The sequence below is a fragment of the Maylandia zebra genome, linkage group LG7 (assembly GCF_041146795.1).
Source record: "Maylandia zebra isolate NMK-2024a linkage group LG7, Mzebra_GT3a, whole genome shotgun sequence".
Lineage (NCBI taxonomy): Eukaryota > Metazoa > Chordata > Actinopteri > Cichliformes > Cichlidae > Maylandia > Maylandia zebra.
The window spans coordinates 6,432,978-6,451,034 of NC_135173.1; the positions used below are offsets into that span (position 1 = coordinate 6,432,978).

Sequence of the window (18,057 nt, forward strand, 5' to 3'; positions counted from 1 at the left end):
TCATGAAAATAAAGAGTTTTATAAAATAAAAACAGTTACAAGCTTTATTTGTAATATCAACAAACATTTACACACTTTCTGGACAGTTCAATGGATGTAAAGTATGAAATAGTACAAACCATATTGTCACATTGTAAATATTTCTAGTTCATCACTAGTTTATGTATTCAGTGCTGTGCTTTGGCCTTATTATTTTCTTACTATTGTTTTTTTTTTTTTTTTTTTGGTTGGTTGGTTTTTAAGCAGTGAACAATCATCCTTTCGTAAGTACACTTCACAGTATCAGTGTCAAAACACGCTACATACATTTCTTTGCCACATGTATTTTGAATGTGTTATCGACATGTGCTCTTTTGGTACTTGGAAAAAGTATCTGTTTGAAAAGAAACATCTGAAAACTCTTTAAAAAATTGGTTATTATAATTTTTTCATCTTTTTAAAGCAAGATTTTAAGGTTTGACTGCTATTAAGGCACAGTAAAGAATATTTCAGTGCAGTATCACAACATAGTTATAAATTGAAATAAAAAAAAAAAACAGGAAGAAAAACAGTTTAGACATCATCAAAAACAGTCAATGCAAACTATAATAAAGCATTAAGCACACAACACCAAATAAAACATAAATTAATGAAACCGTCACTTGTCCGACTCTCTCCACCCTCTTGCATTTCTTCCAAACTTATAAACCAGCCTGCGGCCATCTACTCGTTCTAGGATTTCTCTTTTGTAGTAATATCTGTAAGACAGAACGGACAAATCAAGTAATTTTAGATTATGAAAAACATATGTATAAAAAAAGTCTTGCATATTTCACTTAGTTGGATTGACTGAATTAAGTAAAGTTTTACTGCTGTTTGTGTTTCACTCCACTTTCCCCCAGTCAGTTCAAAATAATCCGCAGTACTTTCTGATGACGTTTGCATTTCAACTGACAGTTGAAATGCAAAAGATTCTTTGCGTTCTTATCTGCCATTTGCTGGAAATGCCAGGAAACTTACTGACAATTCAGGTTCTATCACATCACAGTTTACAGGTTACTTGTTCTTAACTTTCTGTTTAGAAAAAGACTGGCAACTTCATACATATACTCGCTTGTGCTACTTTAGCTTTGTGCTTGCATTTCAGACAGAGTTTAAATTCTTGCACCCCATTAATTAAAAAAAATAACTCCTACACCAGTTTGTTCACACCTATTTACGCATTTAATATTCTCCATAACCTATTTAGAATTCAGCAGTCTACAGTATTGTGTCATTCTTTCATCAAATCAACTAACAGAACAAAGAGGTACTAAAAAGAAAACAACCTGTCGTTAAGGTAAGAGTCAAAACAGGTGCAACATCAGTTACACAAAGAGATGAATTAATGCATCAAATAGAAGCACAAAGTACACGTTTTCATCTTTATTCATGGTCATTCAAACAAAAGTTATTGTTTTCTGTTGCTGACAGCACCAATCTGAGAAAAACAACATCCCAACGTCTTAATCGTGATTGTGTGTTCATGGTATGCAAACATAAGGTTTATATTTTAATAAATAATGTAAGAGAGCTGTGAGGGGTTGTACCTCATTGCACGGCTTAGTTTCTCGTAAGTCATGCTGCTGTTATTTTTCTTCTTGCCCCATAATTGTGCCACTGCCTCTGACTTCAGGAAACGAAAAATACCCTCTGTCCGATCCTCCCACTTGATCAGTCCTGGGTTTCGCTCTGGATTCAGTAGAATGTCCCTGATAAACTCCCACAAATGAGTCCCCCTTTGGTCTTTGGTAAAAACAACAAAAGAGTAGATAGTGGTTGTTTAATAAACATCAAAATTACATAAAAGGCATTAGTTTAAAAAGATTTTTTCTATTACTTACTGTGTTTTTTGACTGGATGTGGACGGGTGAAAGATCGTTTGATGTCTGGGAAAGAGATTATTCATTGTGAAACATAATTTTCAGTTACACAGTTTATTGCTCTCTATATAGTACAAATAAATCTTCACCTGGACTAGGAGCCCTGGGAGAGGCAACAGGTGCAAGGGGGTGAACCAAGGGGTCATAGATTTCTAAATAAAAAAGAAGTCAGGTCAGTATTTTTTGTCTGCGATGAATAAAACTTGAATAGACAATAGCAGAAATATCACAGCAGTACCTCCAGGTGGATAGCTGACATCTGGAAATGGACAAGAGAAGTCTACTGTGAAAGAAATAGGTAGGAGGCAGGCTTAATTAGGGCAATAACACAATGAGTACAATGAACAGGAAAATGTATTCATTATAATGCTGATGTTTGTGTTTTTGGCTAACATTTTGTGTGAAGGACTCTTACATTCAGGTTTGCTTTCCATTTGCCCTATATCCACGTGGTACTGGCCTGTGCAGAGATAAAGACGGAAAAATAAATGAAATATAAGCATAAATTGCAAATTAATATTTAAGTCAGTACATTCACTATTTTCAAAATGGCTGGTATTGAGGGATTGGTCAACAAATTACTTTCTGCACTCCTCTCTCCCATTTCCCGGCTGTCTCAGTAGAAATGGGAAAAGCAACAGTGAAGCACCGACACACCTTTTTTGATCAAAAAAAGTAGTAACATCAGAAATGTATTCTAAATTCCAATAACCACCAATGACTTCAAACTCATATAGCAATAACACCCTGTGATCACAATCAGTGTGAGAACAATATTTGATGTATTAAAATGTGACACCTTATCTCAAGAAACTGAGCAGGTTTCTTACAGTTGGTTACAACAATAGCAGAACTGTTCTCTTGGTTCAGTTTACTTCGAAATTATTTTTAACCTCAGGGTTAAACCTGTTGTGCAAGATCTATTGGTGCTACTCTTGAAAAGGTGTTGGCTTTATTTGCTAGATAAAATATAGTCTGCTTGTGTAATTTACATAAATTTGTATTATTTTCTTTTCTTATTTAGCCACATGCTATACATACAGTTGCAACAGGTATAAGCCAAAAAATGAAGTCTTAGGCCTAAGAAACAAAAAAGGCAAAGAAAAAAGAAAAACCTTTTGACTTTGTTTAAAAGCTCTAATTAAAAAACAATGGACGATCCAATTCTCAGCTTGTTTCTCAGCTTCACACCCCCTCTGTGCTTTGTTAGGAAACCCATTCTAGCAAGAGCAAACAACAAATCCATCATCTCCTTGGCTCTAAGCAATCCTTTGCCCCTCTACAGCAGCATGCTGTGCGACCCCCTGACCAGCTCTGCGATCCGTTCTCAACAACTCATCATCAAGACCTCGTTCCAGACACAACTCGGATCACCCAGCTTCTTTTTTATTGGCACTAATCATCTTCCTTTGCTGCCCCTTAAACCTCTCTCCCAGAGTTTTTAGACGTACCGCTCCACTTGAGCTCTGTGATGCTGTGGAAGAGAATGGGTCCCACGCTGCCAGCTGCACGGATGAAGTCCTGGTAGCTTAGGCTGCAAAGCTGATGGCCATCGATGTCAAAGTTTTGGAATGGGATGCTGGAGGCATCAATTTGGTGCATGTCCATAATTTGCTGCAGCCATTCCCACACTTGGTACTTACTCCAGAACTGAGGCTGGGACTCATGAGGCCACAGACGGCTCGTGTAACCAGCCATCACCAATGAACCTGCAGGCACAGACATAATTGCTCTTTTCTTAGACTTAACAGTGACTTCATTTAGTTTCATTGTAAAGGTGTATCTGATGAGGGAAGCATGACTCCCACAAGCAAAGGTATTTGTCAACAATTAAATAGCAAATTCATTTACTGTAACACTATTTCTCAGCTGGGTATGTCTAATTCACGCCTTGTGTTTCAGAGCTCTGGGCTCTCCAGGTGAACAATACATTAGCTGCTAATTGTTGAATTATTTACATTTTGAATTGCAGCTTTGTAACCATTGAGTGAACTGGAGTCTTCAGAATATAAGAGTAGGAATAAAAATACAGTAGGCCTCATTCTGATTGTGTCAGTGTGTGCAATAATCCTCACCATCAGGATAGGGGTTAGCAGGGCCCCAGGCACTGGTCACCTGGCTGTCGAGGGTTGTGGATGTAGTTACACTCATACTGCTACTTCTATGCTCAGATGTACCATGGCCCAGGGGCTGAGGCAGGAGGGTAGTACTTTACTGTATAGACAGAGTCAAAAATAATCTGTCACTCATGTATGCACACATACTCGCATAGATAAAGGTAAAGAAAATTGAGCTTTTGACCTCGATGATGACATTCCATATTAAAAGATTATGTATACATCTCATGCATGACTGAATCTACTTTATTTACGCACAACAGATTCACAGGATGTCAGCACAGACGCTGTCCTCTTTACATTGCATCAAAGCTAAAGTAACGTGCTAATAATGCAGACAGCAAATGCTGCAGCTGCTGCTTCACATATCTGATGTAGCAGTATTCAGTGTATTCGAGCTAACTGCCATCTGGAAAGTAGCTGCTCTGGAAATGTTTTCCCTTATTTTTACATTCTTCTTGCTGTTATTGTGGTAACCACAGGTGTCAGAATTTCAGCAAAAAAAATCAAACACAGGTCTGATTGTTTGTTACCATCAAAGTGTGGTCACAAACTTATTCCGTGTCAGCACAGGTGGCAGGTTGGGCATGTTGTGTACTCGTTATGAAGAAAGGGTCTGTTGGGTTTTGTATTTTAATCAAGGTCTAATCTATTTGTTTTTACCCAGCTTAAAACATGAATTTTATTTGTTCTTCAGTGGTGTAATCATATTTTTGGTTTGCTTGTAGCATCATCCTTGAAGAAGTAAAGTAGCAGAAGACTAACAGAAAGGTACACTCCGCTTAATCATTAGATGCACTTAAAGTACAGCAGCTTATGTCGCCATTGAGTTGATGTTTATTAGCGTAATATCGACTCACTGAGGATTCGTTATTCACAGGTGCAGTTACTTTTGAAGGGTGAGCTGTTCACATATAAAAAATAAATAAAGACATGTTTCAAATGTAACCACAAGTATATTTGCATTCCATGTAAATAAAGTCAGTGTGAATTTCAGCACCTCCACTGTTTTGGTAGCACAAGTGTTGCATGTGCACAATAGCTTAGTCATATCTTCGATGGTCCAATGCCAGCATCTGGTTTTCTGTTACTGTTGCACTGAAATTCCCCTTGAATGCTCAGAACATAAGGCAGACATAGAAATCCAAACGTCCAGCTAATACTGCTGTTGTTAAAAGAAATAAAGTGTTGTCTGTATATGTAAAGTTTTGGGACGATCATTTATTATTTTTCTTAAAATCTTCTTTAAATCTGTATCTGCCCAAAATGACAAGAAGAGCTGCTTAGGTGTGAGTGCTGTTATTCTAAATTTTTCTGACTTACTACATGATAATGAAACTATGAAAGGCTAGCAGATGAGATACCCGTTTTAAATGGCTACACATTAAACAGTGTAATACACAGTACTCTGACCGTTCCATAGAAAAACTTGGCTGCAGTTTTATGGTAGGTTATAAACAAAATAGCTCCAAGCCATGTCACACATTTCTTCAGTAAACACTGAGTCGCCAGTATAACACATCTGCATACAGTTAGAGAAATTTATCACTTTAAAGACCTAGCAAAACAGTTTTATAGCAAACAAAAGCCAAGATTTATGAATTCGATTTCTACAGAAGATAAGGTATACATTCGTCAAATCAAAGCAGAACATCTCATCAGCTGCCAATCAGCCCAAATCTCTTATGTGTTTATCTTCAATCTATGAGTACTACGAGTGCCAAGCACGTATCTTAACAAGAGAGTAGTTTCTGCAACAGAAAGTTGTTTCTGTCAATACAACGCGCACGCAGCAATTCAAGTCACAGTCATGAATCAATATGCTGTCGGCCAAGTCACAGAGAACAATCATTGCACTGGATATGTCATGATGCAAGGACACAAGCAGCAGTTGAAGAATAAGTTAACATGAACATTTTGTCTGCTCTTGACAAGACTGGCTGCTTTCCCTTTAAGTCAGAGCTAAAGCCTTGTGGTAGCACTGAAACATAACTGAAAGTAACTTGGTGGACTTTTAAAAATCTTATTTGTCTTTATTCTTAATTTTGCATTTAATTTTTATTTAAGTTAACTTCAAAGAGGAACCTCTTAAAGTTTAAGTTTTGTGAATTACACAATACAGCTTTCAGTGTCTTTAAAATTGACGATGTCCTGTATGACTGAAACAAATAATGTAGCCAATGCATAGCTAAAAATTACAGTAACAAGAGACAAACTGTGAAATGAAAATACCACATGCACAGCCAACCTGACTAAAACAAGGTAAAACATCAGCATATTAAAGCATATTGAGAATTCTTATTAGGATTTTGTACACTTAGTACACTTTGAGCCTTCGGGTTAATTATACTGCAACCAGTCATTAGTGCTGATTATCCAGAACCAGTGTGACAGCCTACCAGAGCAGTAGAATGGAGTCTGACCAGACCTGTTAGAGGTCTCGCGAAGATCCGCTTTCAGCAGTCTCCTGAGATTCCGACACCGTAGTTTACTAGAGTGTAAAGTCAGATAAGGTGAGTCCTTTTGCTAACGAAAGCTTAGAATTAACAGAAGCATGTAGAAACTGCAGGTGCTGCCCCACCACAATGGGTTTTTTATCCTGTTAACTTCCTTATCCCACTCCAATTGGCTACCTGTTCATGCTCATACCAGATAGGTATTTGCATAATGCACACCCACACACAGAAACATAAAACAGATCCACACACACACCTGACAAAACTTTTTATTATCTCTGTTGGCAGCATTTCCTCTCACGGAGTCAAGCACACAAACGCAAGCTCACTCACGCAGTTTAGCTTACACTTATGAGGAAACATATACACAGATACACATACAATAGACCACAAAGTTTAAATCCTCAAAGTTCATGTGGTTTCTTAAAATAGTGTTTAACCTTAGAGAAACTTCCCTCTGTGCTATTATGCAGGAAAACAGTTGCTTGCTTTATTTCATCATGATGAACGAGGTGCTGACAGTTTGGTAGGAGGGCCTGAGAGAATGTGTTCCTTTTACTCTTTTAAAGTTGCTGGAACTGACAAAGAAACATTAGTAACTGTGTGCCTGAAAAGACCGTAATAAAATGGGGTTATGGGGGTTAGACGTTTATAAATGTCTACAATTTTACACTGTGGCCTCTTTCACCTTTGAATTTGCATATTAAATTTGTCTCTGAGTGATGATCACTATTAGGGTGAGCTTGTTTCAGACTGACTCAGAGCAATGCGGGGCTTCACCATGTTGCAATCACATCCAACTTTGATCGTCTAGTAAACATACTAGCTAACAACATGCAGGGATCCACAGGTGTCTGAGTAAAGAGTGACAAATGCCAATTAGTTCCGGTATGTGTCCCAAAAATTCCAGTCAGTATCACAGCACTGTGACAACAGTGAGCCTCTTTAATTTATGTGAATTATTTGCCAGTATGCTCCCTGCAGGTATTATGTATTTCCCTGTTGCAACATTTACAAAATTTCCTTTTGAAAAATGTGTCAAACAAGACTTAACTAAAAATGTGAAATACTGTTAGATGGAAAGCGTAAAATCTTGTGTCTAATTGAATGAGCCCTTGTACACTAGGAGAATGTATGGCAGTGGATCTGTTTGGTGTTTTCAAATTCCTCAAAACATGTTTGTCCTGTTTAGCTATTTTTTCCACTTGACATCAAACATGAGCGGAGCAGGTATTTCCAAAAATACAACTGTACTGTTCAAACAGCATACGTGCACAAGTTAGTGTGTCAAAAAAAACAAAAGCAACAAAAACCATTTTTACTGAATGTTGTCACCATTTATATCTGCTGTTGGCCCATACTGACAAAGATCAGAGGAAGTTCAAAAAGTCTATTTTTACTTGACGCCAATTAGAGTTTGGGCAAATTGTAACATCTTTGATCTGAGATCTAAATCGGATCTATAGCATTGTACTGTTACAATACCTCTTGGGACCAGAGGCACTCACAGTATCATGCTGATAATTGAAGTGACTTTGAGCAGGGTTGAACTGTATAATAGGCTGAAGCAGAGAGAAGTGAAAGCCAGGGATGTCAGGGATTTCTCAGAGCTTCTTCAGCAGAGTCATGTGGAGGGAAACAATAGGTGACGCTGAACAAATTAATTTGCTTTTACGTAACATTGATCTATTGAGCATGTAATCATATAAAATCCCTTCAGAGTCTTAATATTCAATATTTTCAAGAATAAAACATGCATTGCACTATTACACCGAACATTGTGTTATCCCAACAGGCTGACTTTAATAGCCTAATTTCCTAGATCCTTATGATCAACATACTGCCTGTGTTCATACTATGCTCACTCTGGGAGCTCTCGCTCTCTGAGCGCGTGCAGTATGCGTATTTTTGTGTGACTTGGACTCTTGCCCATGGCTGAGCTTCAGAGGTAATGAGGGAATTCAGTGTAAGCATGATTATCTCTGAGAGTTCCCCTCATCTGCATGCCAGATCGCTACAGTCCTAATGGCAAAAATCACCACTCCTGATCTCCCCGCAGCCCTCCGACACCACCCTAGCTGCATGGGTTACAGATAACTTGCCTCCAGCCCTCCCGGCAGCCCGTCTACCGCCTACTTGTAACACAGGTGCTATTTTCTGGATTTTTTGCAGAACTTTCCTATCCTCTTTTTAAAGGGTAACATGCCTCCAGGGTGCAATTTGGGGCCTTAGCTGCATTTGGTGTCCTCCCGTTGTGAATGCCTGACCAGATTTTATTGCAGTAAGATTAATATGGCCATCAGCAGTGAACAGAAGTCACACACTTCTCATTACAGTCCGCTGTTTAGGCTGCCTCGCACCGCCTTCTTTTTTGTTCTCTCTCCATCAGGCTTTTCATTTGCCGTGTCACAAGGAGAGCCTAGTATTTGTCATCTCATTTCATGGATCTTCATTCTGCTTTTTCAGGGTGGTTGCGGGTCGACATGTGTAAAAGTCCACTGGGGGAACAGAAAAAAGCTGGAGAAACAGAGGGGGAGAGATCAAAGCCTGTCATCTCTGCTCCACTCTGTGTGAGTCAGCCCACCAACATTGCAAGACGCAGCGAAGACATCCTCCCAGACTCAAGAAAATGTCATCAAAATGCTGGCATTATAGACAGTGTCATCTATTTTTAAGTAGAGTCAAGTAGAGGCTTATGTCATCCTCCAATAATAGTACACTACTGATCCATTTATAAAGAGGCTTATAACTTGCTTAGTGCTGCTGTGAATTATTAACGTTTTATCTGAGCATGCGGTCAAAAGTTTCCCTTTGACAGGAAAGGCTGTCAGAACTGTCAGTCAGAAGAAACAGACAAGACAGGAGGAGGGTACAGTTGCATGCTCTAATGAACAGGAACTTATTAGCTGGAGTATGTCTATTACTGTCCCACTTGCCTCCCATCTTTCATTAACTGCTTATCACGCCTGTTAGTGTCATCTTTAATACTTCACATTTTGATTAGCATATGTTCCATGGGGAAAGAAGGAAAAATCATTTTATTAGTGTCAATTATTGCTACAAATGACAATTTCACTGCCTAAATTGTAATTTTACATTTCCTCCCTGTCAAAGAACAATGGCTGTGTAATTACAGTAATGAGAAGTGCAACAGAAAAATGAATTATTCAGAATCAGTTTTCTTTCATGTTCTTTTGAACTCCACCGTGTCTGTTTGTTTGACATCTGCCCGGCCTCATTAATGTCAGCGCGCTGAGAACACAGGTTCTGTCCATCTTGCAGGTAATATATACGAGGAGCAAGAGTGAGTATATGTTAAAAAACACACAAAACCCCCCACTTTTTCACCCATTTACTGTCCAGGAGTAAAAACTGCACTTGACTTGATAGGGTGCAGATCTATTATTAGCCCATAGGTGACACTGTTGTCCCGTGTAGTGCCAGAGAGCTCTGAAATCATGCTTATTGAATGAGTGCTGAATACAAATGTGATATGAGAAAGTGTAGGTGGAACATGCTTCCTAACAATTACTGACTACAGTGTCTACAGAGGGAGGTAGAATAACCTACATAAATTATTAGCTTTGTTACATACATGAGGAACAAAGAGAAGAAAGACCATGCAGGGAGGGCAGTGAAGACTTAAAACGGTGCACGGCCAGCTTGCTTTAACATAACATTTTTTCTATCAATAAATGGATCTCTGAGTTCATCTATCAGAACCGTCCTTTTTGGGCATCATTGTCTGCTTTTCTGACCAGAGGTGCAACACATCAGTGAAGCAGCCTGTCATTTAAAATGGGACGATGAAAGCTGCAAAATGATCATGTAGACTCCAGCATTTAACCAGCAGGACTGCAGTACAGCATGATCACTATTATAAGTTTAAAATGATTTAAATTGGCACAAGTTTTATAGCTGATCTTCTTAGTCTTTAATAATGTATTCAACTGAAAAGAGCTGTGCACAGGGACAAAACTAATGATTATTGTTACCAGACTCTGCATTTCCCCTGAGCTGTATCAAAATAAGCATTTTGTTTTTACACTTTCCTACTTAAAAGGTTCCTTCTGCTAGGCTTCATCTGTGTCATTTCAAAATGCAGTTTTCCAAAAAAGAAACCAGAAGAAAAAACCATTGCACAACCTACTGCACGCTCTGCCTCAAAAGGCACACAACCTAGAGATGCAAAACGCTGGAGCAAACAAAGTTCCATTAAGCAGCTAAAGAGCTAAATATTCCTGTCAGGAACTGGTAGAAAGCAAAATGTAACATACAGGACAGTGGATATGGGACCATTTATTAGGTGGTTGGAAATATGACACAGAATGAATGTTCATGTATTGTTCATGTTGATTTCCTGAATATGTACAACACAATAGGCTAAGTAACCTTTAACTAAACAGTGACATAATCTATAAAACTGTATTGCACCACATCTAAAAATTGCTGTTAGGTTAAGATCTGGAAGCCATTTGAGAACAAAAAACTCATTTTCATGTTCAAGGAACCAGTTTGAGATGATTTGAGCTTTGTGAAAGGTCATGCTGCTGAAAGCAACCATCATAAGATGGCTGAACTGTATGTGGTCGGGAACAATACTCAGGTACGCATTACAAGTTAAGTGGGCTAAAACACCACGATAAAGAAAGTGTCTGAAAGAGGTTCCCTTCACTCCTTCTGAATAGATGACAAATATACATATGTTCAATTCTTATCACCAACATGTGTAACTAATGATTTTCTGGGGATAATGATAAAGTCAGTGAGTGAAGAGGTTCAGAGACAAACTGGCTGGTTCAGCAACAAAAGACAACAGCCACTAGTTGCTGTGATGGATAAGGTGGAAAGAAAACATCCAGTCTGCTTTCCACTTGCATTCTTCAAACTGAAGTTCAGGCAAAACAACACAGCTGTACATGACGTGACAACATAGCCTCAGTTTTGGCCTTAACTATTTCTTTAGGACTTTGTACGGGAGCTTGCTGAGTGCCGTCCAACTACCCGAGACAACCATAAAGGCTAAATATGAGCCATATACAGTAGCTGACAGTCATGTGAAAAACAAAATGTTCAGTGTCCTGTGAAAAACTAAATACACCCCATGATTCAGTAGCATTGGAACTGCATTTAGAACCAATAATTTTAAGTAATCATTGTCTGCAGCGCTTTATTAGTCTCTCATGTCATTGTGGAGGAATTTTGAGTCACTTTTCTTGATAATACTTCAGTTTATTGAGATTTGTGGTCATTCATTTATACACAGATTTCTGAATGTTTTGCCACAGCACTTTGATTCTTTTCTTTCAGCCTTTCTGTCCTAGATGTGCCTACAAGCTTTGGATCATTGTGCTGTTGTATCACCCATTTTGGGCCTAGTATCAGATGTTGGACAGATGGCCTCACTTTTCACTTACAGAGGAGTTCATCATCAATAACTGCAAGGCGCCCAGATCCTTTGGCTGCCAAAGAAGCCCAAATCATCTGTCCTCCACTGCTGTGCTCAACAGTTGGTACGAGGTGCTTATGTTGATATGCAGTGTTTGTTTGCTTTTTGCTTTTGTTTTTAAATGTGGTGCAGCAATATGGCCAAAGATCTCCATTGGTCTTGACTGTTCAAAGGACATTTTTCTAGAAGTCTTGTGTTTAGTTCAGATGCAATTTTGCAATCTCATGCTGAGATTGATTTTAGAAAGAAGAAACTTTTTCTTGGCAAACTTGGTCATGCCAAACAAGCAGTCCAACCAAACCTGTTCAGTTTTCTTATTGTACTGTCATGAATGTAACTGAGGCCTGTAGCGTTTGACATGTAACTCTCGAAGTTTTTGTGATTTCTCTGAGCACAGTCTGACCTTGCGGGAGAATTAGCTGTGACGTTCACTCCTGGGAAAGCTGTGGCTTTGTGTTAACTCACACTTGAATGCTCCAGAACAGGAAACTGCCCAAACCTCTGTGCTTATAGAGGTAATCACACTTTCCAGTGATCAGTTAATCAAGTGTATTTGATTAGCAGCACCTGGGTGCTACTTTCCATCTTTATTTCCCTGGAAGTAGCTACAATCCTGTTTTTTTCGTGCTTCCAATAGGAAGGCAATTAGGCTTTTTCTGTATCTCCAAGAGGAAGGCAGGGGATCACTGAAGAAAGATCAGAAATCCTGGAAAGAGAATGAGTTCATCAAATGTGAATATAAGTCACTTCTGACATTATGTTCTCATATAATCTATGTCCACCAGGCAGCTACTGAGGTTGGTTTGTTCTATATTTCAAGTCTGGCATGCTGACTAATCCAAACCTCCCACCTGGCTGGAATTGGTCATTCACAACCAGTTCCATATCATCCACAAAGCAATCCAGTGGACAGATTGAACTGCAACCTCTAGTCAGATATTAACTCTCTCAGGCCCAAATTAAGTTCTTTGTTGCTAATGCACAACCAAGTCCTGCAGTGGTACTTCTGAGTAAAAAAAAAAACAAAAAACAAAAAAAAACAACTCATAAAATATGTATGTGGGGTAATAAGGTTGTTAGTTCTTAACTGTTGCAAATCTGCAACGTCTGCCTGGAGAGGGTTAAAGATATAAATGGTCTCCATATACAACATTCCTGTGTTGTAAATGCCTACAACTGCATGAGGTGTAAATAATCCACTAATTTTCCACTTTACTGTTTAAACTCCATGTTTAAAATATACATTTTTTTAAAAGATTTTCACATATTTTCTGCAGACAAAGAATATATTCCGTACATGAAATTAGAGTAAATAACTGAAAAATCCTACAGTGAAAGGTGTTGTTCTCCTGCCAGGTGACAGCGTTGGTGAAAAATGTGTCAGACAGAGTTAGGCTTGGCAATCTGCAGGCTTCCTGGGAGCAGGTAGGGTAGCCTTATGTTCTTATTATACTACCTTCAGTCTATTTGAAGAATTAGAGGAAGCATGCACAGTTGGTGCCTTTTTAAGGTAGTGTCTCAGCAGACAAGTCTGCATGGTACAACAAATTGGAGGATACATGGGCATAAAAATTTGTTGTACCATGCAGACTTGTCTGCATGGTACAACAAATTGGAGGATACATGGGCACAAAAAAAAAAAAAAAAAAAAAAAAAAAAAAAGCCTTGCAAACACCTTCTGATAATGAAGGTTTATCACTCAGCCCCAAGTGGACCTTTGTATACGCACAGATATGGAACGTATAACACTCTCATTGGAACAATTTCAAAACAGTGTGTGTGCTCTACAGGAACCTGCTGCTGCCAGCAAACAAACTGTACCTGGAAGAAAATACAAGCAACACTGGAATAACAGAAATAGAACACTGTTACAGTCTCTAACTTCGTGGCTCAAAAGAACTTAACATATAAGTGTTACACCCCGGCCTAGGCAACCGGGGTGCAACGTAGAAAAACAAAGATAAGGAAAATAAAACCACGAAGGCTCTCCACCAAAATCCCAAAACGAAAATATCCCATGACGAAAGTATTAACAACTATTTACAACAGACTATTTATTTACAACAAAAACACCAAACTATTTACAACACGGGGGAGATCGCGACCATGACATACTGAAACACAAGGCTTAAATACATAGAAGGAGCAATCAGGGAATGGACCACAGGAGGGAAACACAGCTGGGGCAAATTAGAACTGACGAGACAGGGAAAACGTAAACTGAACACACTAAAATAACACAGACCTTCAAAGTAAAGCAGGAAACACATGACAGTCACGCAAAAACAAAACACTGACAACACCGAAACGTAACATTTCCCCCTACCCAAAAATCAAACATGTAACCCCAAGTGAAATGTTTGATCAAAAGCGGACGAAGGCTGGTGGAGGCTGGAGCGGTCCCACGGACCCTCCAGCAGACGACGAAGGCTGGAGCGGTCCCCCGGACCCTCCAGCGAAGACGGATGAAGTCTGGAGCGGTGCCTCGGACCCTCCAGCGAAGACAAACGAAGACTGAAGCGGTGCCTCGGACCCTCCAGCGAAGGCAGACGAAGGCTGGAGCGGTGCCTCCCAAGAATTAACATTAACCCCAAAATGTTTAATTCAAGGAAACACCCAAAAAAACAAACATTTAAAACATACAACCCCAACGAAAAATGTTTGTTCCATGTCCAGCCCATACGGCACCGGCCACCGTCCCGCAGGCGACGCTGATGACTGGACGGGTCCTCCAGTGGAAACGGAAAACCGGAGCGGGCCCTCGGATCCTCCAGCGAAGACAAACGAAGCCGATGAAGGCTGGAGCGGTCCCTCGGACACTCCAGCGAAGGCGGATGAAGGCTGGAGCGGTCCCACGGACCCTCCAGCAGACGACGAAGGCTGGGGCGGTCCCTCGGATCCTCCAGCGACGGTGGATGAAGGCTGGAGCGGTCCCTCGGACCCTCCAGCAGACGACAAAGGCTAGGGCGGTCCCCGGACCCCCCAGCGAAGGCAATCCCGGACGAGCCCCCATATGTTACACCCCGGCCTAGGCAACCGGGGTGCAACGTAGAAAAACAAAGATAAGGAAAATAAAAATAAGGAAAATAAAAATAAGGTAAAAAAACACACGAGAAAAAAACTAATACGGGTTTCCACAAAAATCATCCCAAAACGACCACTATTTTCTTTAAAGCAAAATGATATTTATTTACAACGCAAGGCGCCAAACTATTTACAACGGGGGGGAAAAAGATCGCGACGATGACAACTGACACACAGGGCTTAAATACATGGAGGGAACAATCAGGGAATGGACAACAGGAGGGAAACAGCTGGGGCAAATCAGAACTGACGAGACAGGGAAAATGTAAACTGAACACACTAAGATGACACAGACTTTCAAAGTAAAGTAGGAAACACATAACAGTCACGCAAAAACAACACATTACCAACGCCAAATCGTCAATCCCGGAGGAGCACCTAAACACTCAAATCCACACACAATTACGGTCACAGCCGTTGTATGTTTTAAACATTTAAAACATACAACCCCAACGAAAAATGTTTGTTCCATGTCCAGCCCATACGGCACCGGCCACCGTCCCGCAGGCGACGCTGATGACTGGACGGGTCCTCCAGTGGAAACTGAAAACCGGAGCGGGCCCTCGGACACTCCAGCGAAGACGGATGAAGGCTGGAGCGGTCCCACGGACCCTCCAGCAGACGACGAAGGCTGGGGCGGTCCCTCGGATCCTCCAGCGAAGGTGGATGAAGGCTGGAGCGGTCCCACGGACCCTCCAGCAGACGACGAAGGCTGAGGCGGCCCCTCGGACCCCCCAGCGAAGGCAAATGAAAACTGCAGCGGCCCCACGGACCCTCCAGCGGAGGCAGATGAAACTGATGGAGGCTGGAGCGGTCCCCCTGACCCTCCAGCAGACGACGAAGGCTGAGGCGGTCCCTCGGACGCTCCAGCGAAGGCGGATGAGCAGCTCACCAGCTGCACACACGGACACGCAGCCCACCAGCTGCACACACGGACACGCAGCCCACCAGCTGCACACACGGACACGCAGCCCACCAGCTGCAGAAGGCTGGAGCGGTCCCTCGGATCCTCCAGCGAAGACAGACGGAGACTGAAGCGGTCCTCGGACCCTCCAGCGAAGACAGAAGGCCGAAGCTGTCCCTCCTTCGGACCCTCCAGCGATCCCGGAGGAGCACCTAAACACTCAAATCCACACACAATTACGGTCACAGCCGTAACAATAAGATACCACAACACTGCTGCCACTCACTAAGCTTTTAATAATGAAAATACAGTTACTAAGTTACAAAGGATAAACAGAAGCACAAACAGACGGGATTCCTGCCTAATACAGACAAAAGAGACAGGAGACCATAAACCAATCATGCAATGGGCTGTTGGACTCAGGCTTCTCAATAAACTAGTTTGGTAAACTAATAGAAACAAAATTGAAAACAGGACTGCCAGTAACTCTAAAATATACTTAATAAATAAAGCTTTAAAAGCAATAGAAAGTTAAAGCTGGTACTGATGCAGATGAAGGAAGAGGAGAGAGACCAAGACCGCAGTTGCCGACGACCATGCTCTGCACTCTCTGGGTTTATATTCGTGCAACCGATCTGCACTAAAAATAAAGCAGAGTAGTGAGAGCGCAGGTTAATGTACGATAAGAATGCCACAAGGTGATGACTCGACCAATGCAGTAAGGTTGTGTGTAACAAATGCTCATGAACCAAACATAGACAGGATAGAAAATGCACTTACCATGAGATTTCATGCTAGAGATTGATCTCAGCAAACAGATCATTGTCAGATTAGAGTCTACTGTAGTCAAGCTGACCTGAGTGTGTGAAAGACTCAGGTCAGAGAAAATAAGCATTCAAAAATGAGGGTGGAACGGATGTGCCACAAATCTCTTGAAGATGTGGAACCAGAATCAAACTTAGGAAGAAATACAAAACGGGTTGGCCAAAGATGCTGTAGCAGAGGATGATGCATACCAGAGGGAGGCTGTGGCAGTCAGAAAGTTGCAACAGACAAAGAGTAAAGAGAAACATTCACCTAAAAAATTAATGTTACACTTCCTCAAGAGCAGGAGGGGGTACCGCAACAACTCCAGAAACTCGGTACAAGTGTAATAAAGAAAAACAAGTTTAATGGCAGTTTTCTCACAAAAACAATAACCTAAATTCATACAACAAATGTGGGGGAGAAAGGGACAGTTAGGTTGTGCCAAAATAAACACCTAAAAGACAAAACCAAAACTTAGCTGAGCTCTTACCCTAGAAAAACAAAAAAAAAGGGGAAAAGACCCTGATTCTAAGAATGGGATACCCTCATCCCAGTATTTGCGGAGCATGGACTTGAATGTCTGGTGAAATCTTCCAAGTGCTCCCTGACTTTCAGGATGGTAGGAGCTTGACGTAATGTGCTCCACTCCTAATGCTTTTAATGCCTGAGCAAAGGTCCTAGACTTAAAGTTGGTTCCCTGATCAGTTTGGACTACCTTTGGAAGACCAAACACTGAGAAGAACCCTACCAGAGCTTTACTGATGACAGGGGCAGTGATCCTTTGCAGGGGTACTGCTTCGGGAAACCTAGTAGAAGCCCACATCATTGTTAGAATGTATTGGTGCCCTGACTTTGATTTTGGTAAAGGTCCTACACAGTCAACAGTAACTCTGCTAAATGGTTCACCCATCACTGGAATTGGCGACAGGGGTGCAGGCAACGTTCCCTCTAAGCTGCGCACGTGCAAAATTGCGCACTGTTGGCACGGTCTCTGCGCAGAGAAAATCTGTGTTGCGCACACAAAAAGAATTCTAACCTGAATTGAAATTAAAGTAAATATGTGCCGGTGTTTTAGCTAGCAAAGCGGCGTGGCTGATGTGGAGTGAAGCCACGTTAATGACAACGTGTACAACCATTGGAGATGTGAGCAGGACAGACGGAACAATTGACGGAAAAAGTGTGGACTTTATACCAGCTTTTAAATTGTGTTGATCGGCCACGTAAAACCAGAGTTATGATAGAAAAAATACGCAATGTTTGGTTTTCTTCCTGTATACTACAGCTGTTTATATTTACTGTGGGAAGAAACGGTAAAAATGGCGTTTTATAAGGAAAATGC

The 18,057-nt window shown here is 40.8% G+C and overlaps 1 protein-coding gene across 3 annotated transcripts; it reads right to left on the reverse strand.

The window, feature by feature from the left end:
• Positions 1–203: 203 nt before the first annotated feature.
• ehf (ets homologous factor) lies at positions 204–6,596 on the reverse strand. 3 transcript variants are annotated; one of them, XM_076885625.1, is made up of 9 exons: positions 6,418–6,596; positions 3,977–4,115; positions 3,353–3,610; positions 2,317–2,361; positions 2,140–2,160; positions 1,991–2,053; positions 1,863–1,907; positions 1,569–1,764; positions 204–737 (listed from the first exon to the last, which is right to left on the reverse strand). In XM_076885625.1, the coding sequence occupies exons 2-9, from the start codon at positions 4,050–4,052 to the stop codon at positions 638–640; spliced, it is 804 nt and encodes a 267-aa protein (XP_076741740.1). In that variant the 5' UTR covers positions 4,053–4,115; positions 6,418–6,596; the 3' UTR covers positions 204–637. The 3 variants fall into 3 exon arrangements, with proteins under 3 accessions (XP_076741740.1, XP_076741738.1, XP_004563467.2); XM_076885623.1 differs by having other exon boundaries at positions 2,140–2,181; XM_004563410.3 differs by having other exon boundaries at positions 2,140–2,184.
• Positions 6,597–18,057: the final 11,461 nt, after the last annotated feature.

What these genes read in the sequence shown, in the direction of transcription:
- ehf (XM_004563410.3), bottom strand. Translation starts at nt 4,052, where the DNA reads ATGAGTGTAACTACATCCACAACCCTCGACAGCCAGGTGACCAGTGCC. An exon ending in TGCTAACCCCTATCCTGATG is followed by an intron (nt 3,611 to 3,976) that starts GTGAGGATTATT and finishes CTGTGCCTGCAG; the next exon opens with GTTCATTGGTGATGGCTGGT. An exon ending in AATGGAAAGCAAACCTGAAT is followed by an intron (nt 2,185 to 2,316) that starts GTAAGAGTCCTT and finishes TTTCTTTCACAG; the next exon opens with TAGACTTCTCTTGTCCATTT.